We start from the raw sequence: 18024 nt of genomic DNA, 5'->3' as shown, positions 1-18024 counted from the left end.
TGGGCAGCTGAGCTGGCATAGCTTCGGTGTAAATGGGAAGGAACTGTTGCAGGGTATTCTCTGTCAGGGAGGACTATTTGGGCACAGTTATTATTCTTCAGGAAATATCCCCAAAAAACATTCAAACATGCTGTGTTTTCAAACATGCTGCAGAGCCCAAAGTTCATTTTATATCTGTAGGCTTTTGGGGGAAAATTAAGCTATGATGGATGCATCTGTAGGCTAACAGTATGGACAGTATGGTTGATTTCTTTCTTTCCCCTAATAGGGGAAACATAGGACTGTGGCTAACATGATATTTGTATGCCTCTTTCTGCAGGTGGCTCTGTTTCTAATATGTATGCTATGAACTTAGCAAGATACAAGTTTTGTCCTGAGATAAAGGAAAAAGGGCTTTCAGGTTTGCCAAGACTAGTCCTGTTCACTTCAGAAGAGGTAAAAACAAAACAGAAAAAAGCTTTCTAAACATTCCTCCCCCCCCCCCCCCCAATGGCTGCAAAATTGGTATAATTTGTATATCTGATGGGGCACTGGTACAGTAAATACAGTGATGCGAGGTTAGACAGAGCCTTGGGCAACATGTTCTAGTGTGAGGCATCCCTGCCCATGGCAGGGGGTTGGAACTAGATGATCTTAAGGTCCTTTCCAACCCAAACCATTCTGTGATTTTATGATTCAGTGCCACGTGCATGTGGAATATTGGAGCTAAGTGGAGAAGTCTGATGGTAGATTTCCCTGCAGAAGCTTCCTTGCTTTCTGAAAACAAACACAGGTGTTCCTGCTCCTGGAAACTGCTGATTAAAGAATTGGTTGTAGATGGGATAAACTTGAAGCAGAATGCTTGTGGTGTGATGTGGAGGACTGTAGCATTTGAGTTCTCAAAGCATAAGGTCTAGGAGGAACGATAGGTAGGTTCTGGATGTCAAAGGTTTTTTTTCTGCAGATTTAATTTGTACTAACTTGAGCACATGTGGACCTATGAGATGACTCATAGTTTTAAGAGTTTATCATTTGATTATTACAAAGTGGATATTCATTCCGACTCCAGTATATAAAGGTCCCAGTGAAAGTGAGAACCTTGTTGTACTAGGAAGTATATAGTTACTAGAATAATTTTAGATCTTCAGTTTATGCTCCAAACAGTTTGCAGTGTAAATAGACAAGAGGCTTATTTTGAAGAGGCCTGAGGGATGGACGCATTGCATAAGTTGTCCAAGACAGCACATATATTTTGGAACTGAATCCAAATGTCCTAAATAAAGGGATTTCCCCCCCCCCCCAGGCAAAATATATTTAGGTTTATTTCTTTCTGAAAAGTGTGTATATGAAATTACATGCCAGTTCATACTAATCCATCACATTAGATCTTAAAAATAGCTATGGAGGAAAAAATGAGGTTGAAACATGTTCTGTTAATGCTTTTGAAGTGAAGTATGTAGAATTTTTACCACGAAATAACATTGCAAGATTTAACTAAAATGTATACTTTCATAAAACAAGCATTTAATTTCATGACAAAAGAAATTTTATTTGACCCTCAGTAAATTTATTTTGATTTACTGGTCTTTGCTTTACCAGAAAGACCAAAACCATAAAACATAGAAATAATCAGGAAAAATAAACTGGTAAATTAGTTGTAAGGCAATGCTTTTGGTCTCTAATACTTTGTTTGATTCAGAAAACCATGTAGTCTTTAGTACATGATAATCACTTGCTGTAAACCTGCCACTTCAGTGGTTAGAACTGTGTCTGTTGACTAAGATCTCCAGTGCTTATTCATGGTTATTAGGAGATATGCATATTTGTATCTACTTATTTTACATCCTGCTGTACTCAGTCCAAGTTATGTTACCTTTTGGAAGTTTGTTTAGTTCAGATATGTCATATTGAGAATATATGTAATAAATAGCCCACACTGAAAATAAGTACGCAACTGCTTGTGTCACACAATCTTATCTTTTTAATTTGTTTCTATTTTGGGCCTTTATTTAGCGTTTTGTACCTTTTATTTTTATATATATATATGTATATATAAAAAATATGAAGAGGTACTTGGAGAAGGAAATGATTTTTTAAAAATGACCCAGTAGAAATTCACATGTGTTAACTTCTTCAACTGTTAGCATCTTGTTAACCTCTTCAGCCTGAATCAGGCAAACAGTGTCGGCATGGAGAAGCCATCAGGCTACAACAAACTGAGGGTATTGATAAGGACTTAAAACACGTGGCTGCACAAGACACTTGTGTCATTTTACGTCTTGGCTTCAACACTGTTCAAATTAAATGATTTTTGCCTTGAGTTGCCAAGTCCCAAAGTTTCAGTCTGGCACTTTGCAGACTGAAAGAGTTGCCTTGCTGTAGAGCAGGGGGATGCACGGTCTTGTCAGTCACTTAATTTTATGTGATCTACAGTTACGTATTTTTTGTATGTTCTAGGATAACATGTTTAATGCATGGCCCACCCAAGGTCCTTAAATGCTCTGTTTGGCCTTCAGGAATAAAAAGGCTCTCTGTTCCTGCAAGTAGGATGCTTAGCTGCTTAAAATTGTGTTGATACACAGTGAACATTGCTTAAGCTACTACTCCGTAGTTCCCTTGCTGGACCATTACAGAGTGATTCCTCTTGAGACACTAGCAGTAGCAAAGAAATTGTTATATCCCACTTTCTTGGGGCATGATTTGTGTCTCAGTGGGAGCTGAATACAGTTGTAGTTACAGATGTCACCCCACTTTTTTATCATGTTTTGCTATTTGAGTCCCATCTGAACTTTACTCTGACTCTAGAATCTATTGCATTGATCTGAAAGGTAGAAACCTGCTAAATTTGAGGTAGCTGAGGGTAGAAGAGGGGTGTGTAAACAGTTGAAATGTGCATGCTGATATGAGCAGTTTTTTAGATGCAAAGAAGCTAAATTCCTCCCCAGTGCAACTTGATCGTGAAAGTAATAAAGTGAGAGAACACAACATTAACTCACCATGTTGTCCCCTGCTGAAATTACAACAGGCAAAAATGAGTAATATAACAGTCTCATAATAATGTAATTGCTTTATGCAATCATGTTTCTAGGAAACTTTTCAAAATCAAGAAAATACAAATTCATCTTCTGTTTTAATGAGCACAGGACGAAAGTACCTTATCTTTGCAAACGTTGTTAGGAAATGAAAGCTATGTCTAGCTATAGTTAAAACAGTACAGCAGCACATCTTAAATGAACTGTTCCAATTTGATCTTGTGCTCAAAGGCACTAATTTCTTACTACAAATGGCTACAGGTTTAATAACGTGTCCAAACAAACAAAACTGAAAAAGATATTGGCAAGATTAATCTGAACTCACAGTGTTTAAAATCATTATTTAAAATTACATTTATAATCTAGATACAAAACACCTTTTACCTGGATACTTCTTTCCTTTTTGGAAAGGGAACTATGAACAAGTGAATTAGTTGACACTGTGACTGGAGCTGCTAAATGTTCTCTGGTATATTTTTTCTTAAAATGATGCATGTAGTTTAGCATAATGGCTTCTGGTAATGATAGTGGGGAAAAAACATTCTTGTATGTTTTCAGTCAATGTAACTAGAATACTACTTTTTTAATCAAAGAAAGCATATTTCAAGTCTGTGTGGTAGTATAAGTCTTGTCCTTTTTCTGGTTTACTGAAGACCTGACAAAATTTTCCAAGAGGAGCAGAAGTATTTGTGGAGGCAAGAAATAACGTATCTTGCAGCCTGTTTTGTTTTGGTATTTGTTTTTCTCTTTGCCTCTGCTTTTTGGTATAATCTATCAGGTGCTCAAGCCTCTTTATCTGTATCCCAGTCTCCCATACAGTTTTTATAATAAAATACCTGATTAGTAGTATACTGAATTTGCAGGTCCACTGCTTTCTCAGTTTGGAGCAATCTCATTATTCCTGGTGATTCATACCTTTCACTTGAACCTAATGGATAGAAATCAGTGATGGAGGCAACTTGTATTTCAAGTGATTCAGTAATCAGTTGAAAATGTCTCTGAACTTCTACTGAACAACACACAGCCACTCTACAATCATTATTTCCATTATTGATGTAATTTAATGCAGTGTAAGACTAATTATCCACCTATGTATGTTATTATCTTTGTAACAGTCTAAATGAATGAGCCCTAAATACTTTGTAGATGTGTCATATTACAAAATTAAGCTTTCTTAAAACTACCTGATAGTATCAGGTAATGTCTTTGTATGCCTGTAAAAAGTGGGCGATGGTAGAGGAAACCTTTTTGTCAAAAAGAGAAAGCCCTTTGAGATGATCCATCTCATCAAAATAAGCATGACAGCCTTTAATACCCTTAATATATTCATGCCCACACATTAAAATGTTGTACATTTTTCATAATTATGTTCCGCAGTAACTGCATTTGTGTGAACTCTCTGGAAGAAAATGGAATTAATTAACCACCTGGCTTCACCTCCTGTATGAAAAGTAGCATTTCTAGACATTTTTGTGGTTGTTGGAGTATGCGTTATTTTAACTCTTCAGTAATATGAAAAACAGTCAGTTTTCTTTTTTGAGAAGAGCAGTACTAATCCAAGGATTGGATGATCTTGATTCTAAGAATTGTATAGTCCACTCTAAGAATTCTAAGAATTGTATAGTCCACTCTAAGTCCATTCTAAGAATTGTATAGTCCATATATGCAGTCCATGACTGCATATATGCAGTCATGCTGCATACTCTCAAAACTGACTCCATTGTTATGATTGGGTAGGCACTTGGCATGCTGCAGGTTACTCAGAATGGTTTTGACATCAAAAAAAATAGATTAAGAAGGCTACTGTATCTTGAATTCCCAGGCTAATCCTGAAGGTGGATTAAGATGAGATCAGCATACTCTTATTCTGGAAAAAGACAATATGTTCTTGATGGAATAACAGTATCCAGAGTAGAGCAGGTCCTTATAGGGGTGATGTTGGAAATATGGTAAGATATACTATGAATATTTTTTTGACAGAAAAAAAAATGCCTATATAAAGTAGAGTGGACTGTGGGAGCTTGAGTATATTTCCCATGGGAGCTATGTTACCACTTTCTGATTGAATAAACACCTATTTCTAACATCCTTTGAGCCAGTGAAGGGGTCTCAACTACTACACTCACTTCACAGGCTTCATATGCTAATGCCCTTTGTTCAGTGCAAAGTGAGAAGTGGGCTGCATGTATTGGTCTTCATTCAAAGACATCTCTGATGAAACCTAGCTAAAATTCTTTGCTGAAACAGTAACTTCATTTTCTGAAAAATGCAGACTGGAACCTTATGCAAAATCCATATTAATTTTTGCAGATGCGCGAAGTCCTGTCTATAGTCTGTTTACTTTCATAATGGTTTCTAAAGTTTCACGTTCATGTGAACAGTCTTCACAGCACCATGATTTTCAGATCTTTTTGTAGAGATAGGGCTTTGAAAACCTTGGAAGTACCAATTGTACCACATTTAAAGGTTTTGGTAAGTCTTGGACTTCTGTCCTTGAAGTCAAGGACTTCAGCTCCTTGACCCTATGAATAGAGTTTCTAGATCAGGCCAACAGTCAGTTTAGGGTAGTATCCTGTCTCTGGCTGTGGCCAACAGCTGATGTTTAGAGAAAGCATATTGAAAAATTACAAGGATGAAGTTGTAGAGGCTTTAGATGTATCCTAAGATACATCCTAATTAAGGGTCCAGTTTCCAAGAGTGGTGCTTTTGGACTCTCAGACCTCACAGTTACTTCTAGACTGTTGAGTTCAAATAGACCATTCTTCTCATGCATTTCCTAACTCTTACGCTTCATACTTTTGACTCAGTTCTGTGAAAACATTTTGAAATAATTAACAATTCTTCCCTGGTGACACTTCAGATTTTTTATTTCTCATTCTAATGCAAAATTAAAAAAAAAACTATGAAATAAAGAGTTTTGTTTTTTTTTTTTTTAAGCCCACATTTTAAACATGGTGCACATCTTTTTTTTTTTTTTTGTCTTATTCTCTCCAGTGTGTGTCATTGTCAAACACAAGATGGTCTTGGTGCTGTAGCTTTGTCAGTTTGCTTTTTGTGTTAGGATATGCTGTCGTCATGACTGTTAGCTGCTGTTAAATTAATTTCAGTGACACTGTTCTCTATGCTAAGGAATTTCTTTCATTTTAATTGCATGCTTACTATTTTCTTTTCATGTCTCTCTCATTTACAGTGTCATTACTCCATGAAAAAGGCAGCCTCCTTCCTGGGTATTGGTACAGAGAATGTTTACTTCATCAAAACAGATGAAAGGTAAGCAAGCAAACGCCATGGCTGTGGTCTCTGAGCCTTTTAAAAAATGCAGTAGTGCTGTACGTAATCAGCCTATTTGAATGTAACTGAAAAAGTTTTAAATCTGTGTCCCTTAGAGGTAAGATGATACCTGAGGAACTGGAGAAACAAGTCCAGCGGGCCAGGAAAGAGGTGAGAGGGGGAGAGAGAGCATGAAGGAGAGAGGAGAAGTGTATGCAGACTGTGTGCTTGTGTCTGAGTGAAAGGAAGGAAAACGTAGCGTGAATGAAGCCTTAAATATAGGGTAGTTAATGTAACAGTGTGTTTCTTGCAGGTGCAGTCTGTTTACCACAAACTTCTAGGTGCTACACTCTTATGAGGGAGAAAAATTCCATGGGGTGTTCAGTACTAAGGGAAGTCCAGAGTACAATGCTGCTCTGAAGTATTTAGCACATTTCTTCTAGGATTTATTTTGCCCTTGATCCTTTCTTACGTGGATGCAGTATTTGTTTTCCGTGAGCAGTAAATGAAAACTGTAGTTTCAGTTAATTACAGCAGCTATTTCTCGATCCTCTGCAGTAAGCAAGAGCTGTAACATATGGCTTAGTCTCTAAAACTATCGTAAAAGCTACAAATGCTAAATTTGGTCCTTTCTAGTATTGTAGCAAGAGTGTAGAGATTCTGTCCCATGACTCCTTTCCCCCAGGGGCTTTGCCAAGTAGAAGGTCAAAGGTCAGCATTTGGAAATATATTGATGTATGTATTTGGACAACATTATAACATACATTCCCACGATCTGTAAGATAGCACTTACTATAGTCAACATAATTTATTTTAGAGAGCTTGGAAGACTGAATGTGCATTCCAAGGTACAGAACATCTTCTTTTGGCTTGGTTGGGCTCACCTTATTTCTTACTTCCAGTTTGTGCATCAGAGCAGTAGAATTCAGAGCTCAGCTCTTAGTGTACGATCTGCAAATACCAAACAACTAGTGCAATGTCCGTGTTGTGGTTGATACTTTCCTTGGGAAACCTACTTTGTGGCTGACAGAAAAGGCAAGGCAGTCCTGTCATGCACTTGCATGGTCACAGCAGCTTTCAGTAAGATCTGATTTAGATCCATTTTCTGCCAAACCACCATGTCTTCTTTGACTTTCGTGCTAGATAGCATAATTGTTGATATATGGTGGCCGTAGTGACTATCAAACTCTCTTGCTTGCCTCTTTCTGCACTTTCTGTTATCTGTGGAAGACAACCTGTACTTTACTCACTTGAGCAAGCAAGGGGGGGAAAAACCAAAAGACTGAAATAAAAGGGAGCAAGAGGAAGCAGGCTGACAGGAGAATGAGCTCTTTGCTTTTGCAAAATCATAATTCTTGTTTGTTAATAAAATAATTCTAATGTTTGTTTGCAAGAAATCTTCTGGCATTTCTGGTTTAAAAAAAGGTCAACCTCAGTATGGTGCTCTGCAATTTAAAAACAAATGTTCTATATTAAAATACTCTGCTTACAGGAAAACACTCACTTGCATTTTAATGGAAATAACAGGTATATTAGAATGTTTTCATTTCATCAGATCTTCAGTAAGTGTGTCTGTCCTTGATAAAGTGCTACTTTACAACTTTTACAGAAAGACACTTCAGTGAATTACAGTAAATATTCTAATGATTCTAGACAACAGAGGATATATTTGCTAGTGCTAGGAACACAAAATTATTCTGACTCTGAATAGGAAGAATGTTAGGTCTCTTTTTAGAGAATTTAGTCAGGAAGATTTATATAACTATATTGTCAAGAAGAATAAAAATTTAATTCCCTTCTTTTTGGGAAAAATGTAATGGTACCAATCTTTGAAATTTGTAGAGATCCTAGATTTGTCCCCATACTCAGTCATGTTACCTACTGGCTGCTGGGGGACCTTTGACTTTGATGTATTTGTGGGAGAAAATTGATGAGAATGCCAACAGAAACTAGGTGCAGCACATACATTTTTGCCTCATTTGCAAGTGTTTTGTACTTGAGCTTCAGGCTGGTTTGTAAGTTTGATTGACTTTTGTGGTAGGTTGTGCTAGGAATGAATGACCAAGAAGTGAATTATAGGCTGGTAATTCTTTGTGAATGTATGGGATTAAATTAAATCCATTCCAAGGTTATTTTTCACTGCTTTAGCAATTTGTAAAGAAATTTTAAAATACCAACAAATCATAATTATGTACCATTCTAACAGTGCTCTGTTAAAGAAGTATAAAACTGCCAGACTGTAAACATGACTCAAGCCTGTCTGTCTTCTCTGTAGCAGATGTTTAAAAGAGGGCTCAGATTTAAGCTGAAGATACATAAGACTTGTGTAGAGTCTGATTTTTTCAGCTGATGTCTAATTTCAGTGAAGGTACATTAAGTTACATCAGCAGAGAGACTTACATCATCTGAGAGATTTAATTCACTGCAAATGAACTCCAGGTACCCCAATTGTACAATGTAATAACTTTAGTGCCTCTTCAGTAACTGCATTATGCTGTGGGCCAGAAGCTGAAACATGCAGGGAAGTTCCTTCAGCATGCAGCTACTGGCAAGTGAGACTGCACAGCCATTGCTAGGGCTGATGCCCTCAGTTTCATGGAGATGTTACAGACTCCACCAGTTCTTTCCATTATTTTAGCTTCTGGTTCTAAACAGGCACAGGCACATACATCTGCAAGGATACATGACCTAGTCTGTTCCTAAGTGTAATTGCACCCCTGCTATTAGTTGAATGGGAAAGCAATGAGCAAAGCCATTGAAATAAAAATGGATGGCTTATGATGGTTGTCTGAGGCTGCAACCTGGCTGTTTAACGTTAAAACTGTCTGAGATTTCCAGTGATTTCTCTCCTAACATTTTACAGCCCTTCATGTTTTCTAGACATGGGTGGGAGCAAGAGAATAGTGTTTTGCTGTAGATCAGGCAGGGGGGTCAGACAGAAATGACTGTCCCGGTTGCGGTACGTGATAGTGCTGCTGAAGGCAAATCACGTTTCCTAACTTAAAGTTCCTCTTTACCAAGCAGAGAATAGGAGCATTGTAGAGACAACTCAGGTGAAACCCCCCTCCGCCCCCCCCCCCCCCCCCCCCCCCCCCCCCCCCCCCCCCCCCCCCCCCCCCCCCCCCCCCCCCCCCCCCCCCCCCCCCCCCCCCCCCCCCCCCTCACACCCCTAGGAATGACCCTTTCCTTGCATGGTAGCCTGCTGGCTGAGCTAGTAGCTTTATTTTATTAGGCAGAATGGCAGCAAATAGGTAGTAAAATGTGGAATGAAAAGCAGCGTATGAAGAGAGATGTCAAATATCTGGTATGTTTTGATCTTGACAAAACTAGCATCTGTCAAAACAGCTGGTAAGTCTGCCCTGGGATGGTGTTAACTGGAAATGGAAAATGCCTTTTTTAAGAAGAGTCAGCACTTTTAAATGCAGTGCCTTCTGCTGGGAAACTAAAATTTAGACTGTTGCATCTTTGCGCTACATTCCTAGACCTTTTAATACTCTAACTCCACAGGTGTACTGGAGGAGATGAGCAGTGCAAATGACAATTTTTTGTATTGAATCCTATTGCAGGGGTCAGCACCGTTTCTTGTCTGTGCTACAGCAGGCACAACAGTGCTGGGAGCATTTGATCCTCTGGATAAAATTGCCGCTATCTGTGAAAAGCATGGCCTCTGGCTTCATGTTGACGTGAGTTTGTATACTGTGCAGTTTTGTTTAGCATTGTTTTTTTATAATTGCTATTTTCCTTTGACTGTTGATGTTTCTTTGTAGAAGCAAGTTGAGTTTTAATAACACCCCCCCCTTCCCTTTTTTTGTGCTTAGAGACCGTGCTTAGAGACTGGTTTGTCTCTGTTACATGTGCTGAAACATGGCAAATAGCTTGGTTGTGACAAGCTATTATTTTGTCATTGTTGGGTTATATTTAAAAATTACTTTAAAATCAATTTCTTGCTACCTCCTAAAAATACTTCAAGGGTGATTATATATAAATCTAACTTCAGATTCTTTCCGCATTCTGTTGGAAAATGGACGCATTATAATTTTGGTGTATGGCTCATACAGGCTAAAGTAAAGGTATATTTCTGACTCAACCAGTCATAAATTATTCACATTCTCATACACGTTTGAGTTTCCTGTAGATCTCTCCATGTTTTCCTACATTGTTCAGAAATTTTTCGTTTCTCTTTTCCTTATAATTTTAGGTTTGGATATTAAAATGCATTCATGAATCTTTTTGGAATAGTCATTGAGACTTTTTATTACCAGAAAGAGTTAGCTGCAAATGTATTTTTCTAAAACTAGGTCTCTTCATATTTTCTAAAATTGCACTCTCTTTATCATTTCAATGCCAACAATCGATAATGGCCAGATTAAAAGCCATAGAGCAGTGAGAGAATCTGGAGCAACATTAATGGAGATTTTTAGACTTCCTCTAAATTTTTGAGGAGTTTATTTAATATTGAGACTCCAAAGAAAAAGCCTGGCTTCTTGTTGAATGATTTACATGTTATGCAGTCTGAGTTATAGTAAGTGACTGCTGCTTTTTAGGCCAACTGTAACTTTGGAGGAAAAAAAGATACAGTACAATTAAAACAAACATTAGAACCCAGGGAAAGTTCTGTCTAATTCAGGGCTCTGTGTATCATTGATGGGAATCAGGATTGCCTACTGCAAATGGTCTCAAGAGCTGTTCATAAGAATATCTTAGATGAATGTCAGTGGTGTTATTTCCAGATTTACACTGATGTATCTCATTTCAGAATATTTTCTGATCCCCAGAATTGATATATTTGCCTTAGGGGGACTTTTCATTAAGGACAGAATGATAAAGCTCATGATTCTTAGGAAGGGCAAAAGGGAGAATGTCAACATAAAATCAGTGGGCTTCAGGAAGATAAATTTCGATAAAGTTAGAAATAGTTGATAAGCTCTCACATGGAGACAAATCTGAAGAGGAAGGGGGAGTTAAGGAAAAGTTGTTTGAAGAATATAAACGCCATATAAAACCCAATAATAAGCCCAAACTGTCTCAGCAATGAAGCCATTCAATGACCTAAGTGCAGAGACTATAACCAGGCTCCTTTTGTGCATAGTACAGTATTCATACATGCATTCCAAATGTTTATTGCATTCTATCATACATCTAGGACTTGTTTTGCACCATCAATATGCATTCAAGCTCCAACACTTAAGTATATCATGTATTGTGTTCATTTAGCTTTGAATACTATGTAGGAGTATTTCTTCCCTGCTGGTCCTTACTTTGACTTCCCCCCCACATGGCTAGTCCAGTACAGAAAATCAGGTTTGACCTATTAGCCTGTGCTAAGGTAGGTAGTTTAATCACACTGCAAACACTGTGATTCCCATTGTCCAGCTGTAAGTGTGGCTTGTTGCATATGTAACATGCTAATTTTTTAATACCTACTTTATACCTACTTACCAATTACACTGCATGGGACACATTATAATATTTGTTTTGAGCTACCCTGCATTGCTCTCAGCTAAATGTGTTGTAAACAAAATGTGTCAATCTAGTTTGATCAATATACCTTCCTTCTGTAGCCTCATGGATGGAAAAGAAGTAGTTAACTTTATTGTGTCTTTGCCATATCTCACGAGGAAGCCAGAGAAACATGCCAAGCTGCAGCTGTGGTAGTGAGTGAAAACCTGGCTGGAAAATCATACCCAGAGAGCAGTTACCAGGAGTTCACTGCTGATAGGGGAAAAAATTTTGAGCAGGATTCCACAAAGGTCTGTCCTAGATTAGAAGTTATTTGGTATACTCATTAATAGCTTGGACGAAAAAAAATACACTGACTAAATTTGAAAATGACATAAAATTGCTGCAAGTGGCAGTGGGAGGACAGGATTAGAAATTAAAGAGATCTTGACAGTTTAGAGAAAAAAGTGGAAAAACTAGGTTACAGTTCAATAAACAGAGCTCTAAGTTTAAGCTGTAATAATCAACTGCGCAAACACAGGCTGGGGATTGCTGGCTAGACGGCAGATCTTCAGAGAAAAACATCTGGATTTTATGGTACATCACAAATCAATGATCTTAAGCATTTTCAAATGGGGTTAAATGTCTTTCAGAATTGAATAAAAAAGATAGATGAAATAATTCTTTCTTTCTGCTTGGGCCTTAGGATGCTATATGTAGATTGTGTCCAAATAAAAAGCTACATTTCAAGAAGCTTAAGGATCTACAGGAGAAAGATTAGAAAACAGTAAAACAGTGAGGATAAACAGAAACATATCTAGAAATTGTGACCAATGAAGAAAGATTGAAAGTACTGATGTTATTTAAACTAGAAGAGGGAATGAGACAATACGTAATAGTCTACAGATGCTTTCAGAGCTGCTGAAAAGAAGAAAAGGAATAATCTGTTCCCCTGACCATTGCAGGTATGACAAGAGGTAACACTGCTTAGGACTGACACTTCAAATCAACAGTGTTGTTACTGTTAAATGCAAATTAAGTGGTTAATTTATGCAGCCTCTATTATTAGAGGTGTTTAAAAATAGACAGAGCCAGTGAGCCTAAGACTTCTTGGGTACCTTCTCATTTGTATTTGTTTGTTTTAGCCAGCCCTGGATCTCTAGGCACTTGATCTTTTTAACTGGGTAGAAATGTGGAAGCAGCATTTGTGATGTCTCTCTTCACCTTTTTGGAACTTCAGTGCTAATCACAAGCTGTGTGTTCATTGATTAATAACCTCTAGAAAAGACAAGTGTTTGACAGAAATGAGTGTGGCTGATTGTGCCTTTGGGATTGGCACACTGTTAAAATGACCACTTGAGGGCCTTTCTAGTCCTGTTTTTCAGAGCTAGTGTGAAAATGTCCATGTTTTCAAATACCTTTGGATGTAAATTTTATAAAGAATTGTTATAAATAATAATGGGTTTCTTACGAATTATGAAAGTCAGGGAACAATGTAACATGACTGTTTTGACTACTGAATCATATAATGTGAAGAGTGAAATTTTGTCTATGAATATGTCTATGAATAGTTAGTTTTGTCCTCCTATAACATGGCAAATTGGGCTAGCTGGAAAAACCCAGTTTCAAGTCATGGTTCTGCCACAGGATTACTGTGAAGTTTGAGGCAAATAATTTCCTGCCTTAAGTCCTACCTGTAGATTGAGCAGCAGCCCTTTCCTCAGCAAGGATGTTGTGAGCATGACAACGTAAAATATGAGGTGGTGCATTAATGTACTGTGTTAATGAAAATGATATGTTAAGGCAAGTTATTAACCTTGCATTTCCCTTGTAAGACTTTACCATTCGTGTCTGCCAGAGATAGCAGACCTTGTTCCTAATTTATGGCCTATGAAGCAAATACTGATGCTAAATTCAGAGATCAGCTATCACATCTGTTTCTTTCAAGGTAAAAAAGGAAATGGCCAAACAAACCTGTATTCTCCATGCTTAGGTCAGGAATCCTCCCATATCTTTCAATCAGTGGTTTTTTTGTGGGGTCCCCCCCCATCATTAGCCTAAAAAATTTTTTTTCTTTTTTTTTTTTTTTTTTTAATAGCTGAATCCAGATGTTTGGTGGATCTGATGCCTCCTGTGTATCTTGAGGAGCCTTGCTTACTTTACAGGGGATTTGCTTAAGTAGGGTCTGCCCTGCATGAACATTGAAAAATCCTTTTCTTTTTATTTTTTTCATATTTCGTAATAATTTCTCAAATGCACTATATGACATGTCTAGTGTTTGCCATGTTCTCCTCCCTTGGGGACAAATGTTGTTGTATGAGAACTGAAGATTCACAGCTTCTGGTGGGTGAAAATCTGATCCTTGCAGATTCATGGATGTGAATCACCTTCTCTGACTCTACTTGCCCAGAAATTAAACTTGTGTAACACAAAACTTGCTGCCTGAGTTCCTTCTATAGTTCCATGGAAAGAGGTATCTGCAAATGGTGGTCACCCAAAGACAGGTATCGTAGAATAGATTGAGATGACACTCAATAAGAAGTTTCAGTGGAGAGCTCCTCACTAAAGAGGCGACCTAAATGGGTTTTAGACCATACACTTCGTTCTTAGATGATGTCAAGGAGGTGTGAGTGAATCTTACTCCATTTTAACATTAGTTGGATTGCTGGTAACAGAAATGCTGCTATTGCCTACTCACTGACTTTGCTTTTCATATCCAAACTCTGTGGAAAATCTGACCCTGGACTTTGCAATGGCAGAGGTTATTGTTCTCTACTGTTTCACTTGTGAATGTCTCAGAAAGGAAACAGCTAGCAGGAAGAAGATATGCCAAAATGGGGCTCTTATGCTCTTATTTCTTAGGTTTAGGCTAGGGCAAAGGAAGCACCTCTGATCCAGTATCAGGAATTGGTCTGGTTAGCAAGTACACCAGTTCATGCCGTTGCTTATACGAAGAGACAGTGTAATTTGTGGCTCCCACAGTAGCACAGAACCCATCAGCGCCTCCATTTTAAGCATAGCCCCAGGTTGCCATCTTTATTTCAATACATGATTGCTAAAGGCAAAATTAGCCCACTGACATGTAGTAAACTAAGTTTTAAGTGAGATAAAACATCTTCAGAAATTTACTAGTTGAAGGCGTTATCAAAGAATGTTATACAAATAATATTGTCCTGGCTCTATAAATGTTCCAACAGGCTTCCTGGGGTGGCTCGGCTTTGAAGATCGCGGAAGTATTGCAGACTTCTTCATGGCATACACAGGTTATGTCAGTTCAGTTCATGGACACAACTTGCCAGGGACTGAGGTGGAAGTTGTGTGGCGTCTTGGCATCTACAACATCTGCCATTTTCCGAAACGGCATATTATTATTAATTGGAGAGATTTCAGAACCTGGGGGTGGGGGAGTGGGGGGGTGGGGGAAGGAAAATCCTGCTTGGGGCTGTGTTTGGCCATTTTTGATTCTCTAGTACTCATTATTACAGGTGCAAGTTTCACCGCTCTTTCGCCATTTATTTATTTCACAGGGCAGATTCTGTTGCCTGGAATCCCCACAAAATGCTATTGGCAGGAATCCAGTGCTGTGCTCTTCTGGTGAAAGACAACTCTGTAAGTCCTCCTGTCTTTTTTTTTCCTTTAAATGCAGTAGGCTGACATTGCTGTAATATGGAAATGAAAATGATGAGAAAACAACTGCAAGTGCAAAGGCTGAATGATAGATTTTGAATTCCACCACAAAATTAATAATGATGAGTAAGAGAGCAGGGTCAAACCAATCCAAGTCACTGTACTCACTAGTGGTCCAAATTTTGCAGCTGCTGCCCTTGTTAGTTAACTTTTGTACATGACTTGCATTCAGGATGAGTATTTGTCACCTGGGCCTGCAGCACTTAAACTCTGAGCTCATCAAAGTCCTCAGAATAGCTGTCATCCACTGGGACTGCATTAGTACTGCATCTCTGTTTAAACTAAACAGAGCTCCTCTTTGCATCCCCTTTACATGGGTGCACCAGGGTGGGAAAGGGGAGAGAGAGAGAGACAGATCATATGCAGGTAAAGGTGCTGATCCTTCTTTTCACACTCTACTAGTTCTTCCTCATTGCCAGGGTTATTGAGGCTTTCCAAAAGCCATGACTAATTAAAATGATTAGCAAGCAAACAACAGAGATCTGATCTCAAGCGACACAAAAGTGAGATGAGTCTGCAATGTGGTAAAACTACGTGCTTATATCTTTGTGGAATTCTTCTATCTTAATAAAGAAACCAGTAAGAGGTCAATTATTTCAAGCCCCCATTTTAAACTTAGCCCTGTTAAAACTTATCTTCGTTGTCCACCATCAGGGCTGAGTTTTAGCTTACATTTAATAGGTTATGAATGACTGAACATCATGAAGATATGGAGCCCCTGAGGTTTACATCACTATTTTGTGGCCATGGTTTGTAAATCACTTTTATAAATCTCTGTCAAAACAGCTGATAGTTTCTATTCACCTGCTAGTAGTTAGCTATCCATGTAACTGGTTGCTAACTTCTAGTAAGAACTGATGAGGACCAAAGAGCATAGACGCTAATTGGTGCTCTCTTGGCACTGATTGCCCCACGTCGGGGTGAGACAAGATAGGATAGCAAGATGTGTGTTTGATGAGTGGACTGTTATGTGGATAAGGAAGTAGCTGGGTAGTTGCATCCAAAGCATTGCAGTGAATGGTTCAATTTCCAAGTAGAAACCAGTTATGAGTGGTGTCCCTTAAGGGTCCATAGTGGGATCAATACTATTTAGTATCTTTATCAATGACATGGACAGTGGGATTGGGTGCACCCTTAGCATGTTTCCAGATGACACCAAGCTGAATGGTGCAGTTAACTTGAGGGAAGGGATACCATCCAGAGTGACCTGGACAGGCTGGAGGAATTAGACTCCAGGACTTCCTGTCCATTACTTTATCTTTATTCCAAGAGGACAAACAAGCAGAATGAAGTTATAGACTAAGATTAATGTGGTGTCTTAATTGCCAGCTTGGGAAGAATTCAGTGCTATATTTTTAACTAATGAGGCCCAATACATAGATATAGCCCCAGGTAATGGTTAGACTACTTCAGCTACATAGTGGAAATTTTTCAGGAAGAAGGAGGGAAGAAATGGAGAGGAATGAAATATTCTAGCTGCCCTGGAATTTAGAGTCACTTTACAAACACTGTTCCAACATCAGGGCTCTGACAGCCTTTCTGTATTCTCCTTCCATGGAGTGTAATGTCTGCTAGAGCAATCCTATTCCGCTTCTAAATCACAGCTAGGCAATGTTGTGCTGGAAGTACTTGTACAACTGAATTCTAGACTGTTGAGGGGTGAAAACACAAGTATTACTGATCATATACTCAGATCCTGTTATACAGTGAGACACATTCTGGAAAGTACAAGAATTCTCTGTACGGGGAGGAGAAGGTGTTTTACTCTTTAATTCCTGGAAAACCGGCACTTAGGTGTTTTGCGTATGTGCCGGTAGTCTTTATATGCAGACAGATACACATACGAATTTGAATACTTTTCTGTCAGCTTTGTGAAAGTGTTGGAATATAAATTCTTAAGAAAAAAAGATCAAATGCATATTTAAGACACTTACTTTGGCAGAAAAGCCTTGCTTCACTTTAATTCTCTCCATGCCAGAACAGGCAGCCGAATCCAGTCTCCCATTAAAAATGCTGTTTTTACATCAGTAAGAGAAGGAAAGAGTATGTGTATTGGTTTCTCACTTTGGAGCTTGTTCCACTGCTCCTAAATTACATTGCTGCATTACTTCTTGCTGCTGCTGAAGCATGCATTTATATGCGAACATAATTCCTTCACACCGCAGTTAGGATGTGTCAGTGGGAGTTGGATGCTGAGGTGGGAGCTGGAAGGGCTCGGCACACATCATTGCTCTGTTGGTGAATGTTCAAGGAGCCTCAGGTAATTTCTGAAGTGGTGAATTCTGCAGAAAGTCAAAGGAGCAAAATGTTAAATATAGATGTTAAGTCCCATTTATGAATCAAGCCCTAGCTCCCTTTGAACATCTGATTAAAGAAGTTTTGTTGGCCTGTCTTCTCATTTAAGGTCCATTTGGAACTGTGGACGACCTCATGATTAGGATTAGGTAATTATAAGTGGACAAACAATCCCCTTCAGTTTTTCATTCTCTTTGTTGGTTTGATGGGGGGTTTTTTTCATGTATTTGCCTGGTGGTTTCTCTTTTTTTAACTACATAGCATCAATAAAGCTATGTGGTTTAGTAGTGTTAACAGGCTTAAAACATTGCAGCTAGATTAC

At 38.4% G+C, this 18024-nt stretch overlaps 1 protein-coding gene across 1 annotated transcript in view; it reads left to right on the top strand.

Annotated features, from left to right (window-relative positions):
* Window positions 1-18024, top strand: part of GADL1 (glutamate decarboxylase like 1) — an 83113-nt gene that overhangs the window by 15216 nt on the left and 49873 nt on the right. Inside the window, 7 exon segments of the mRNA XM_030503748.1 lie at window positions 320-435; window positions 6202-6281; window positions 6398-6452; window positions 9848-9964; window positions 14918-14944; window positions 14946-14983; window positions 15248-15329. Of these exon segments, the coding sequence (XP_030359608.1) occupies window positions 320-435; window positions 6202-6281; window positions 6398-6452; window positions 9848-9964; window positions 14918-14944; window positions 14946-14983; window positions 15248-15329 (515 nt within the window).

This window comes from Strigops habroptila, chromosome 1, assembly GCF_004027225.2.
Source record: "Strigops habroptila isolate Jane chromosome 1, bStrHab1.2.pri, whole genome shotgun sequence".
Taxonomy (NCBI): Eukaryota; Metazoa; Chordata; class Aves; order Psittaciformes; family Psittacidae; genus Strigops; species Strigops habroptila.
The sequence above is the reverse complement of the archived record's forward strand: the minus strand, read 5'-3'. Positions and strand labels throughout refer to the sequence as shown.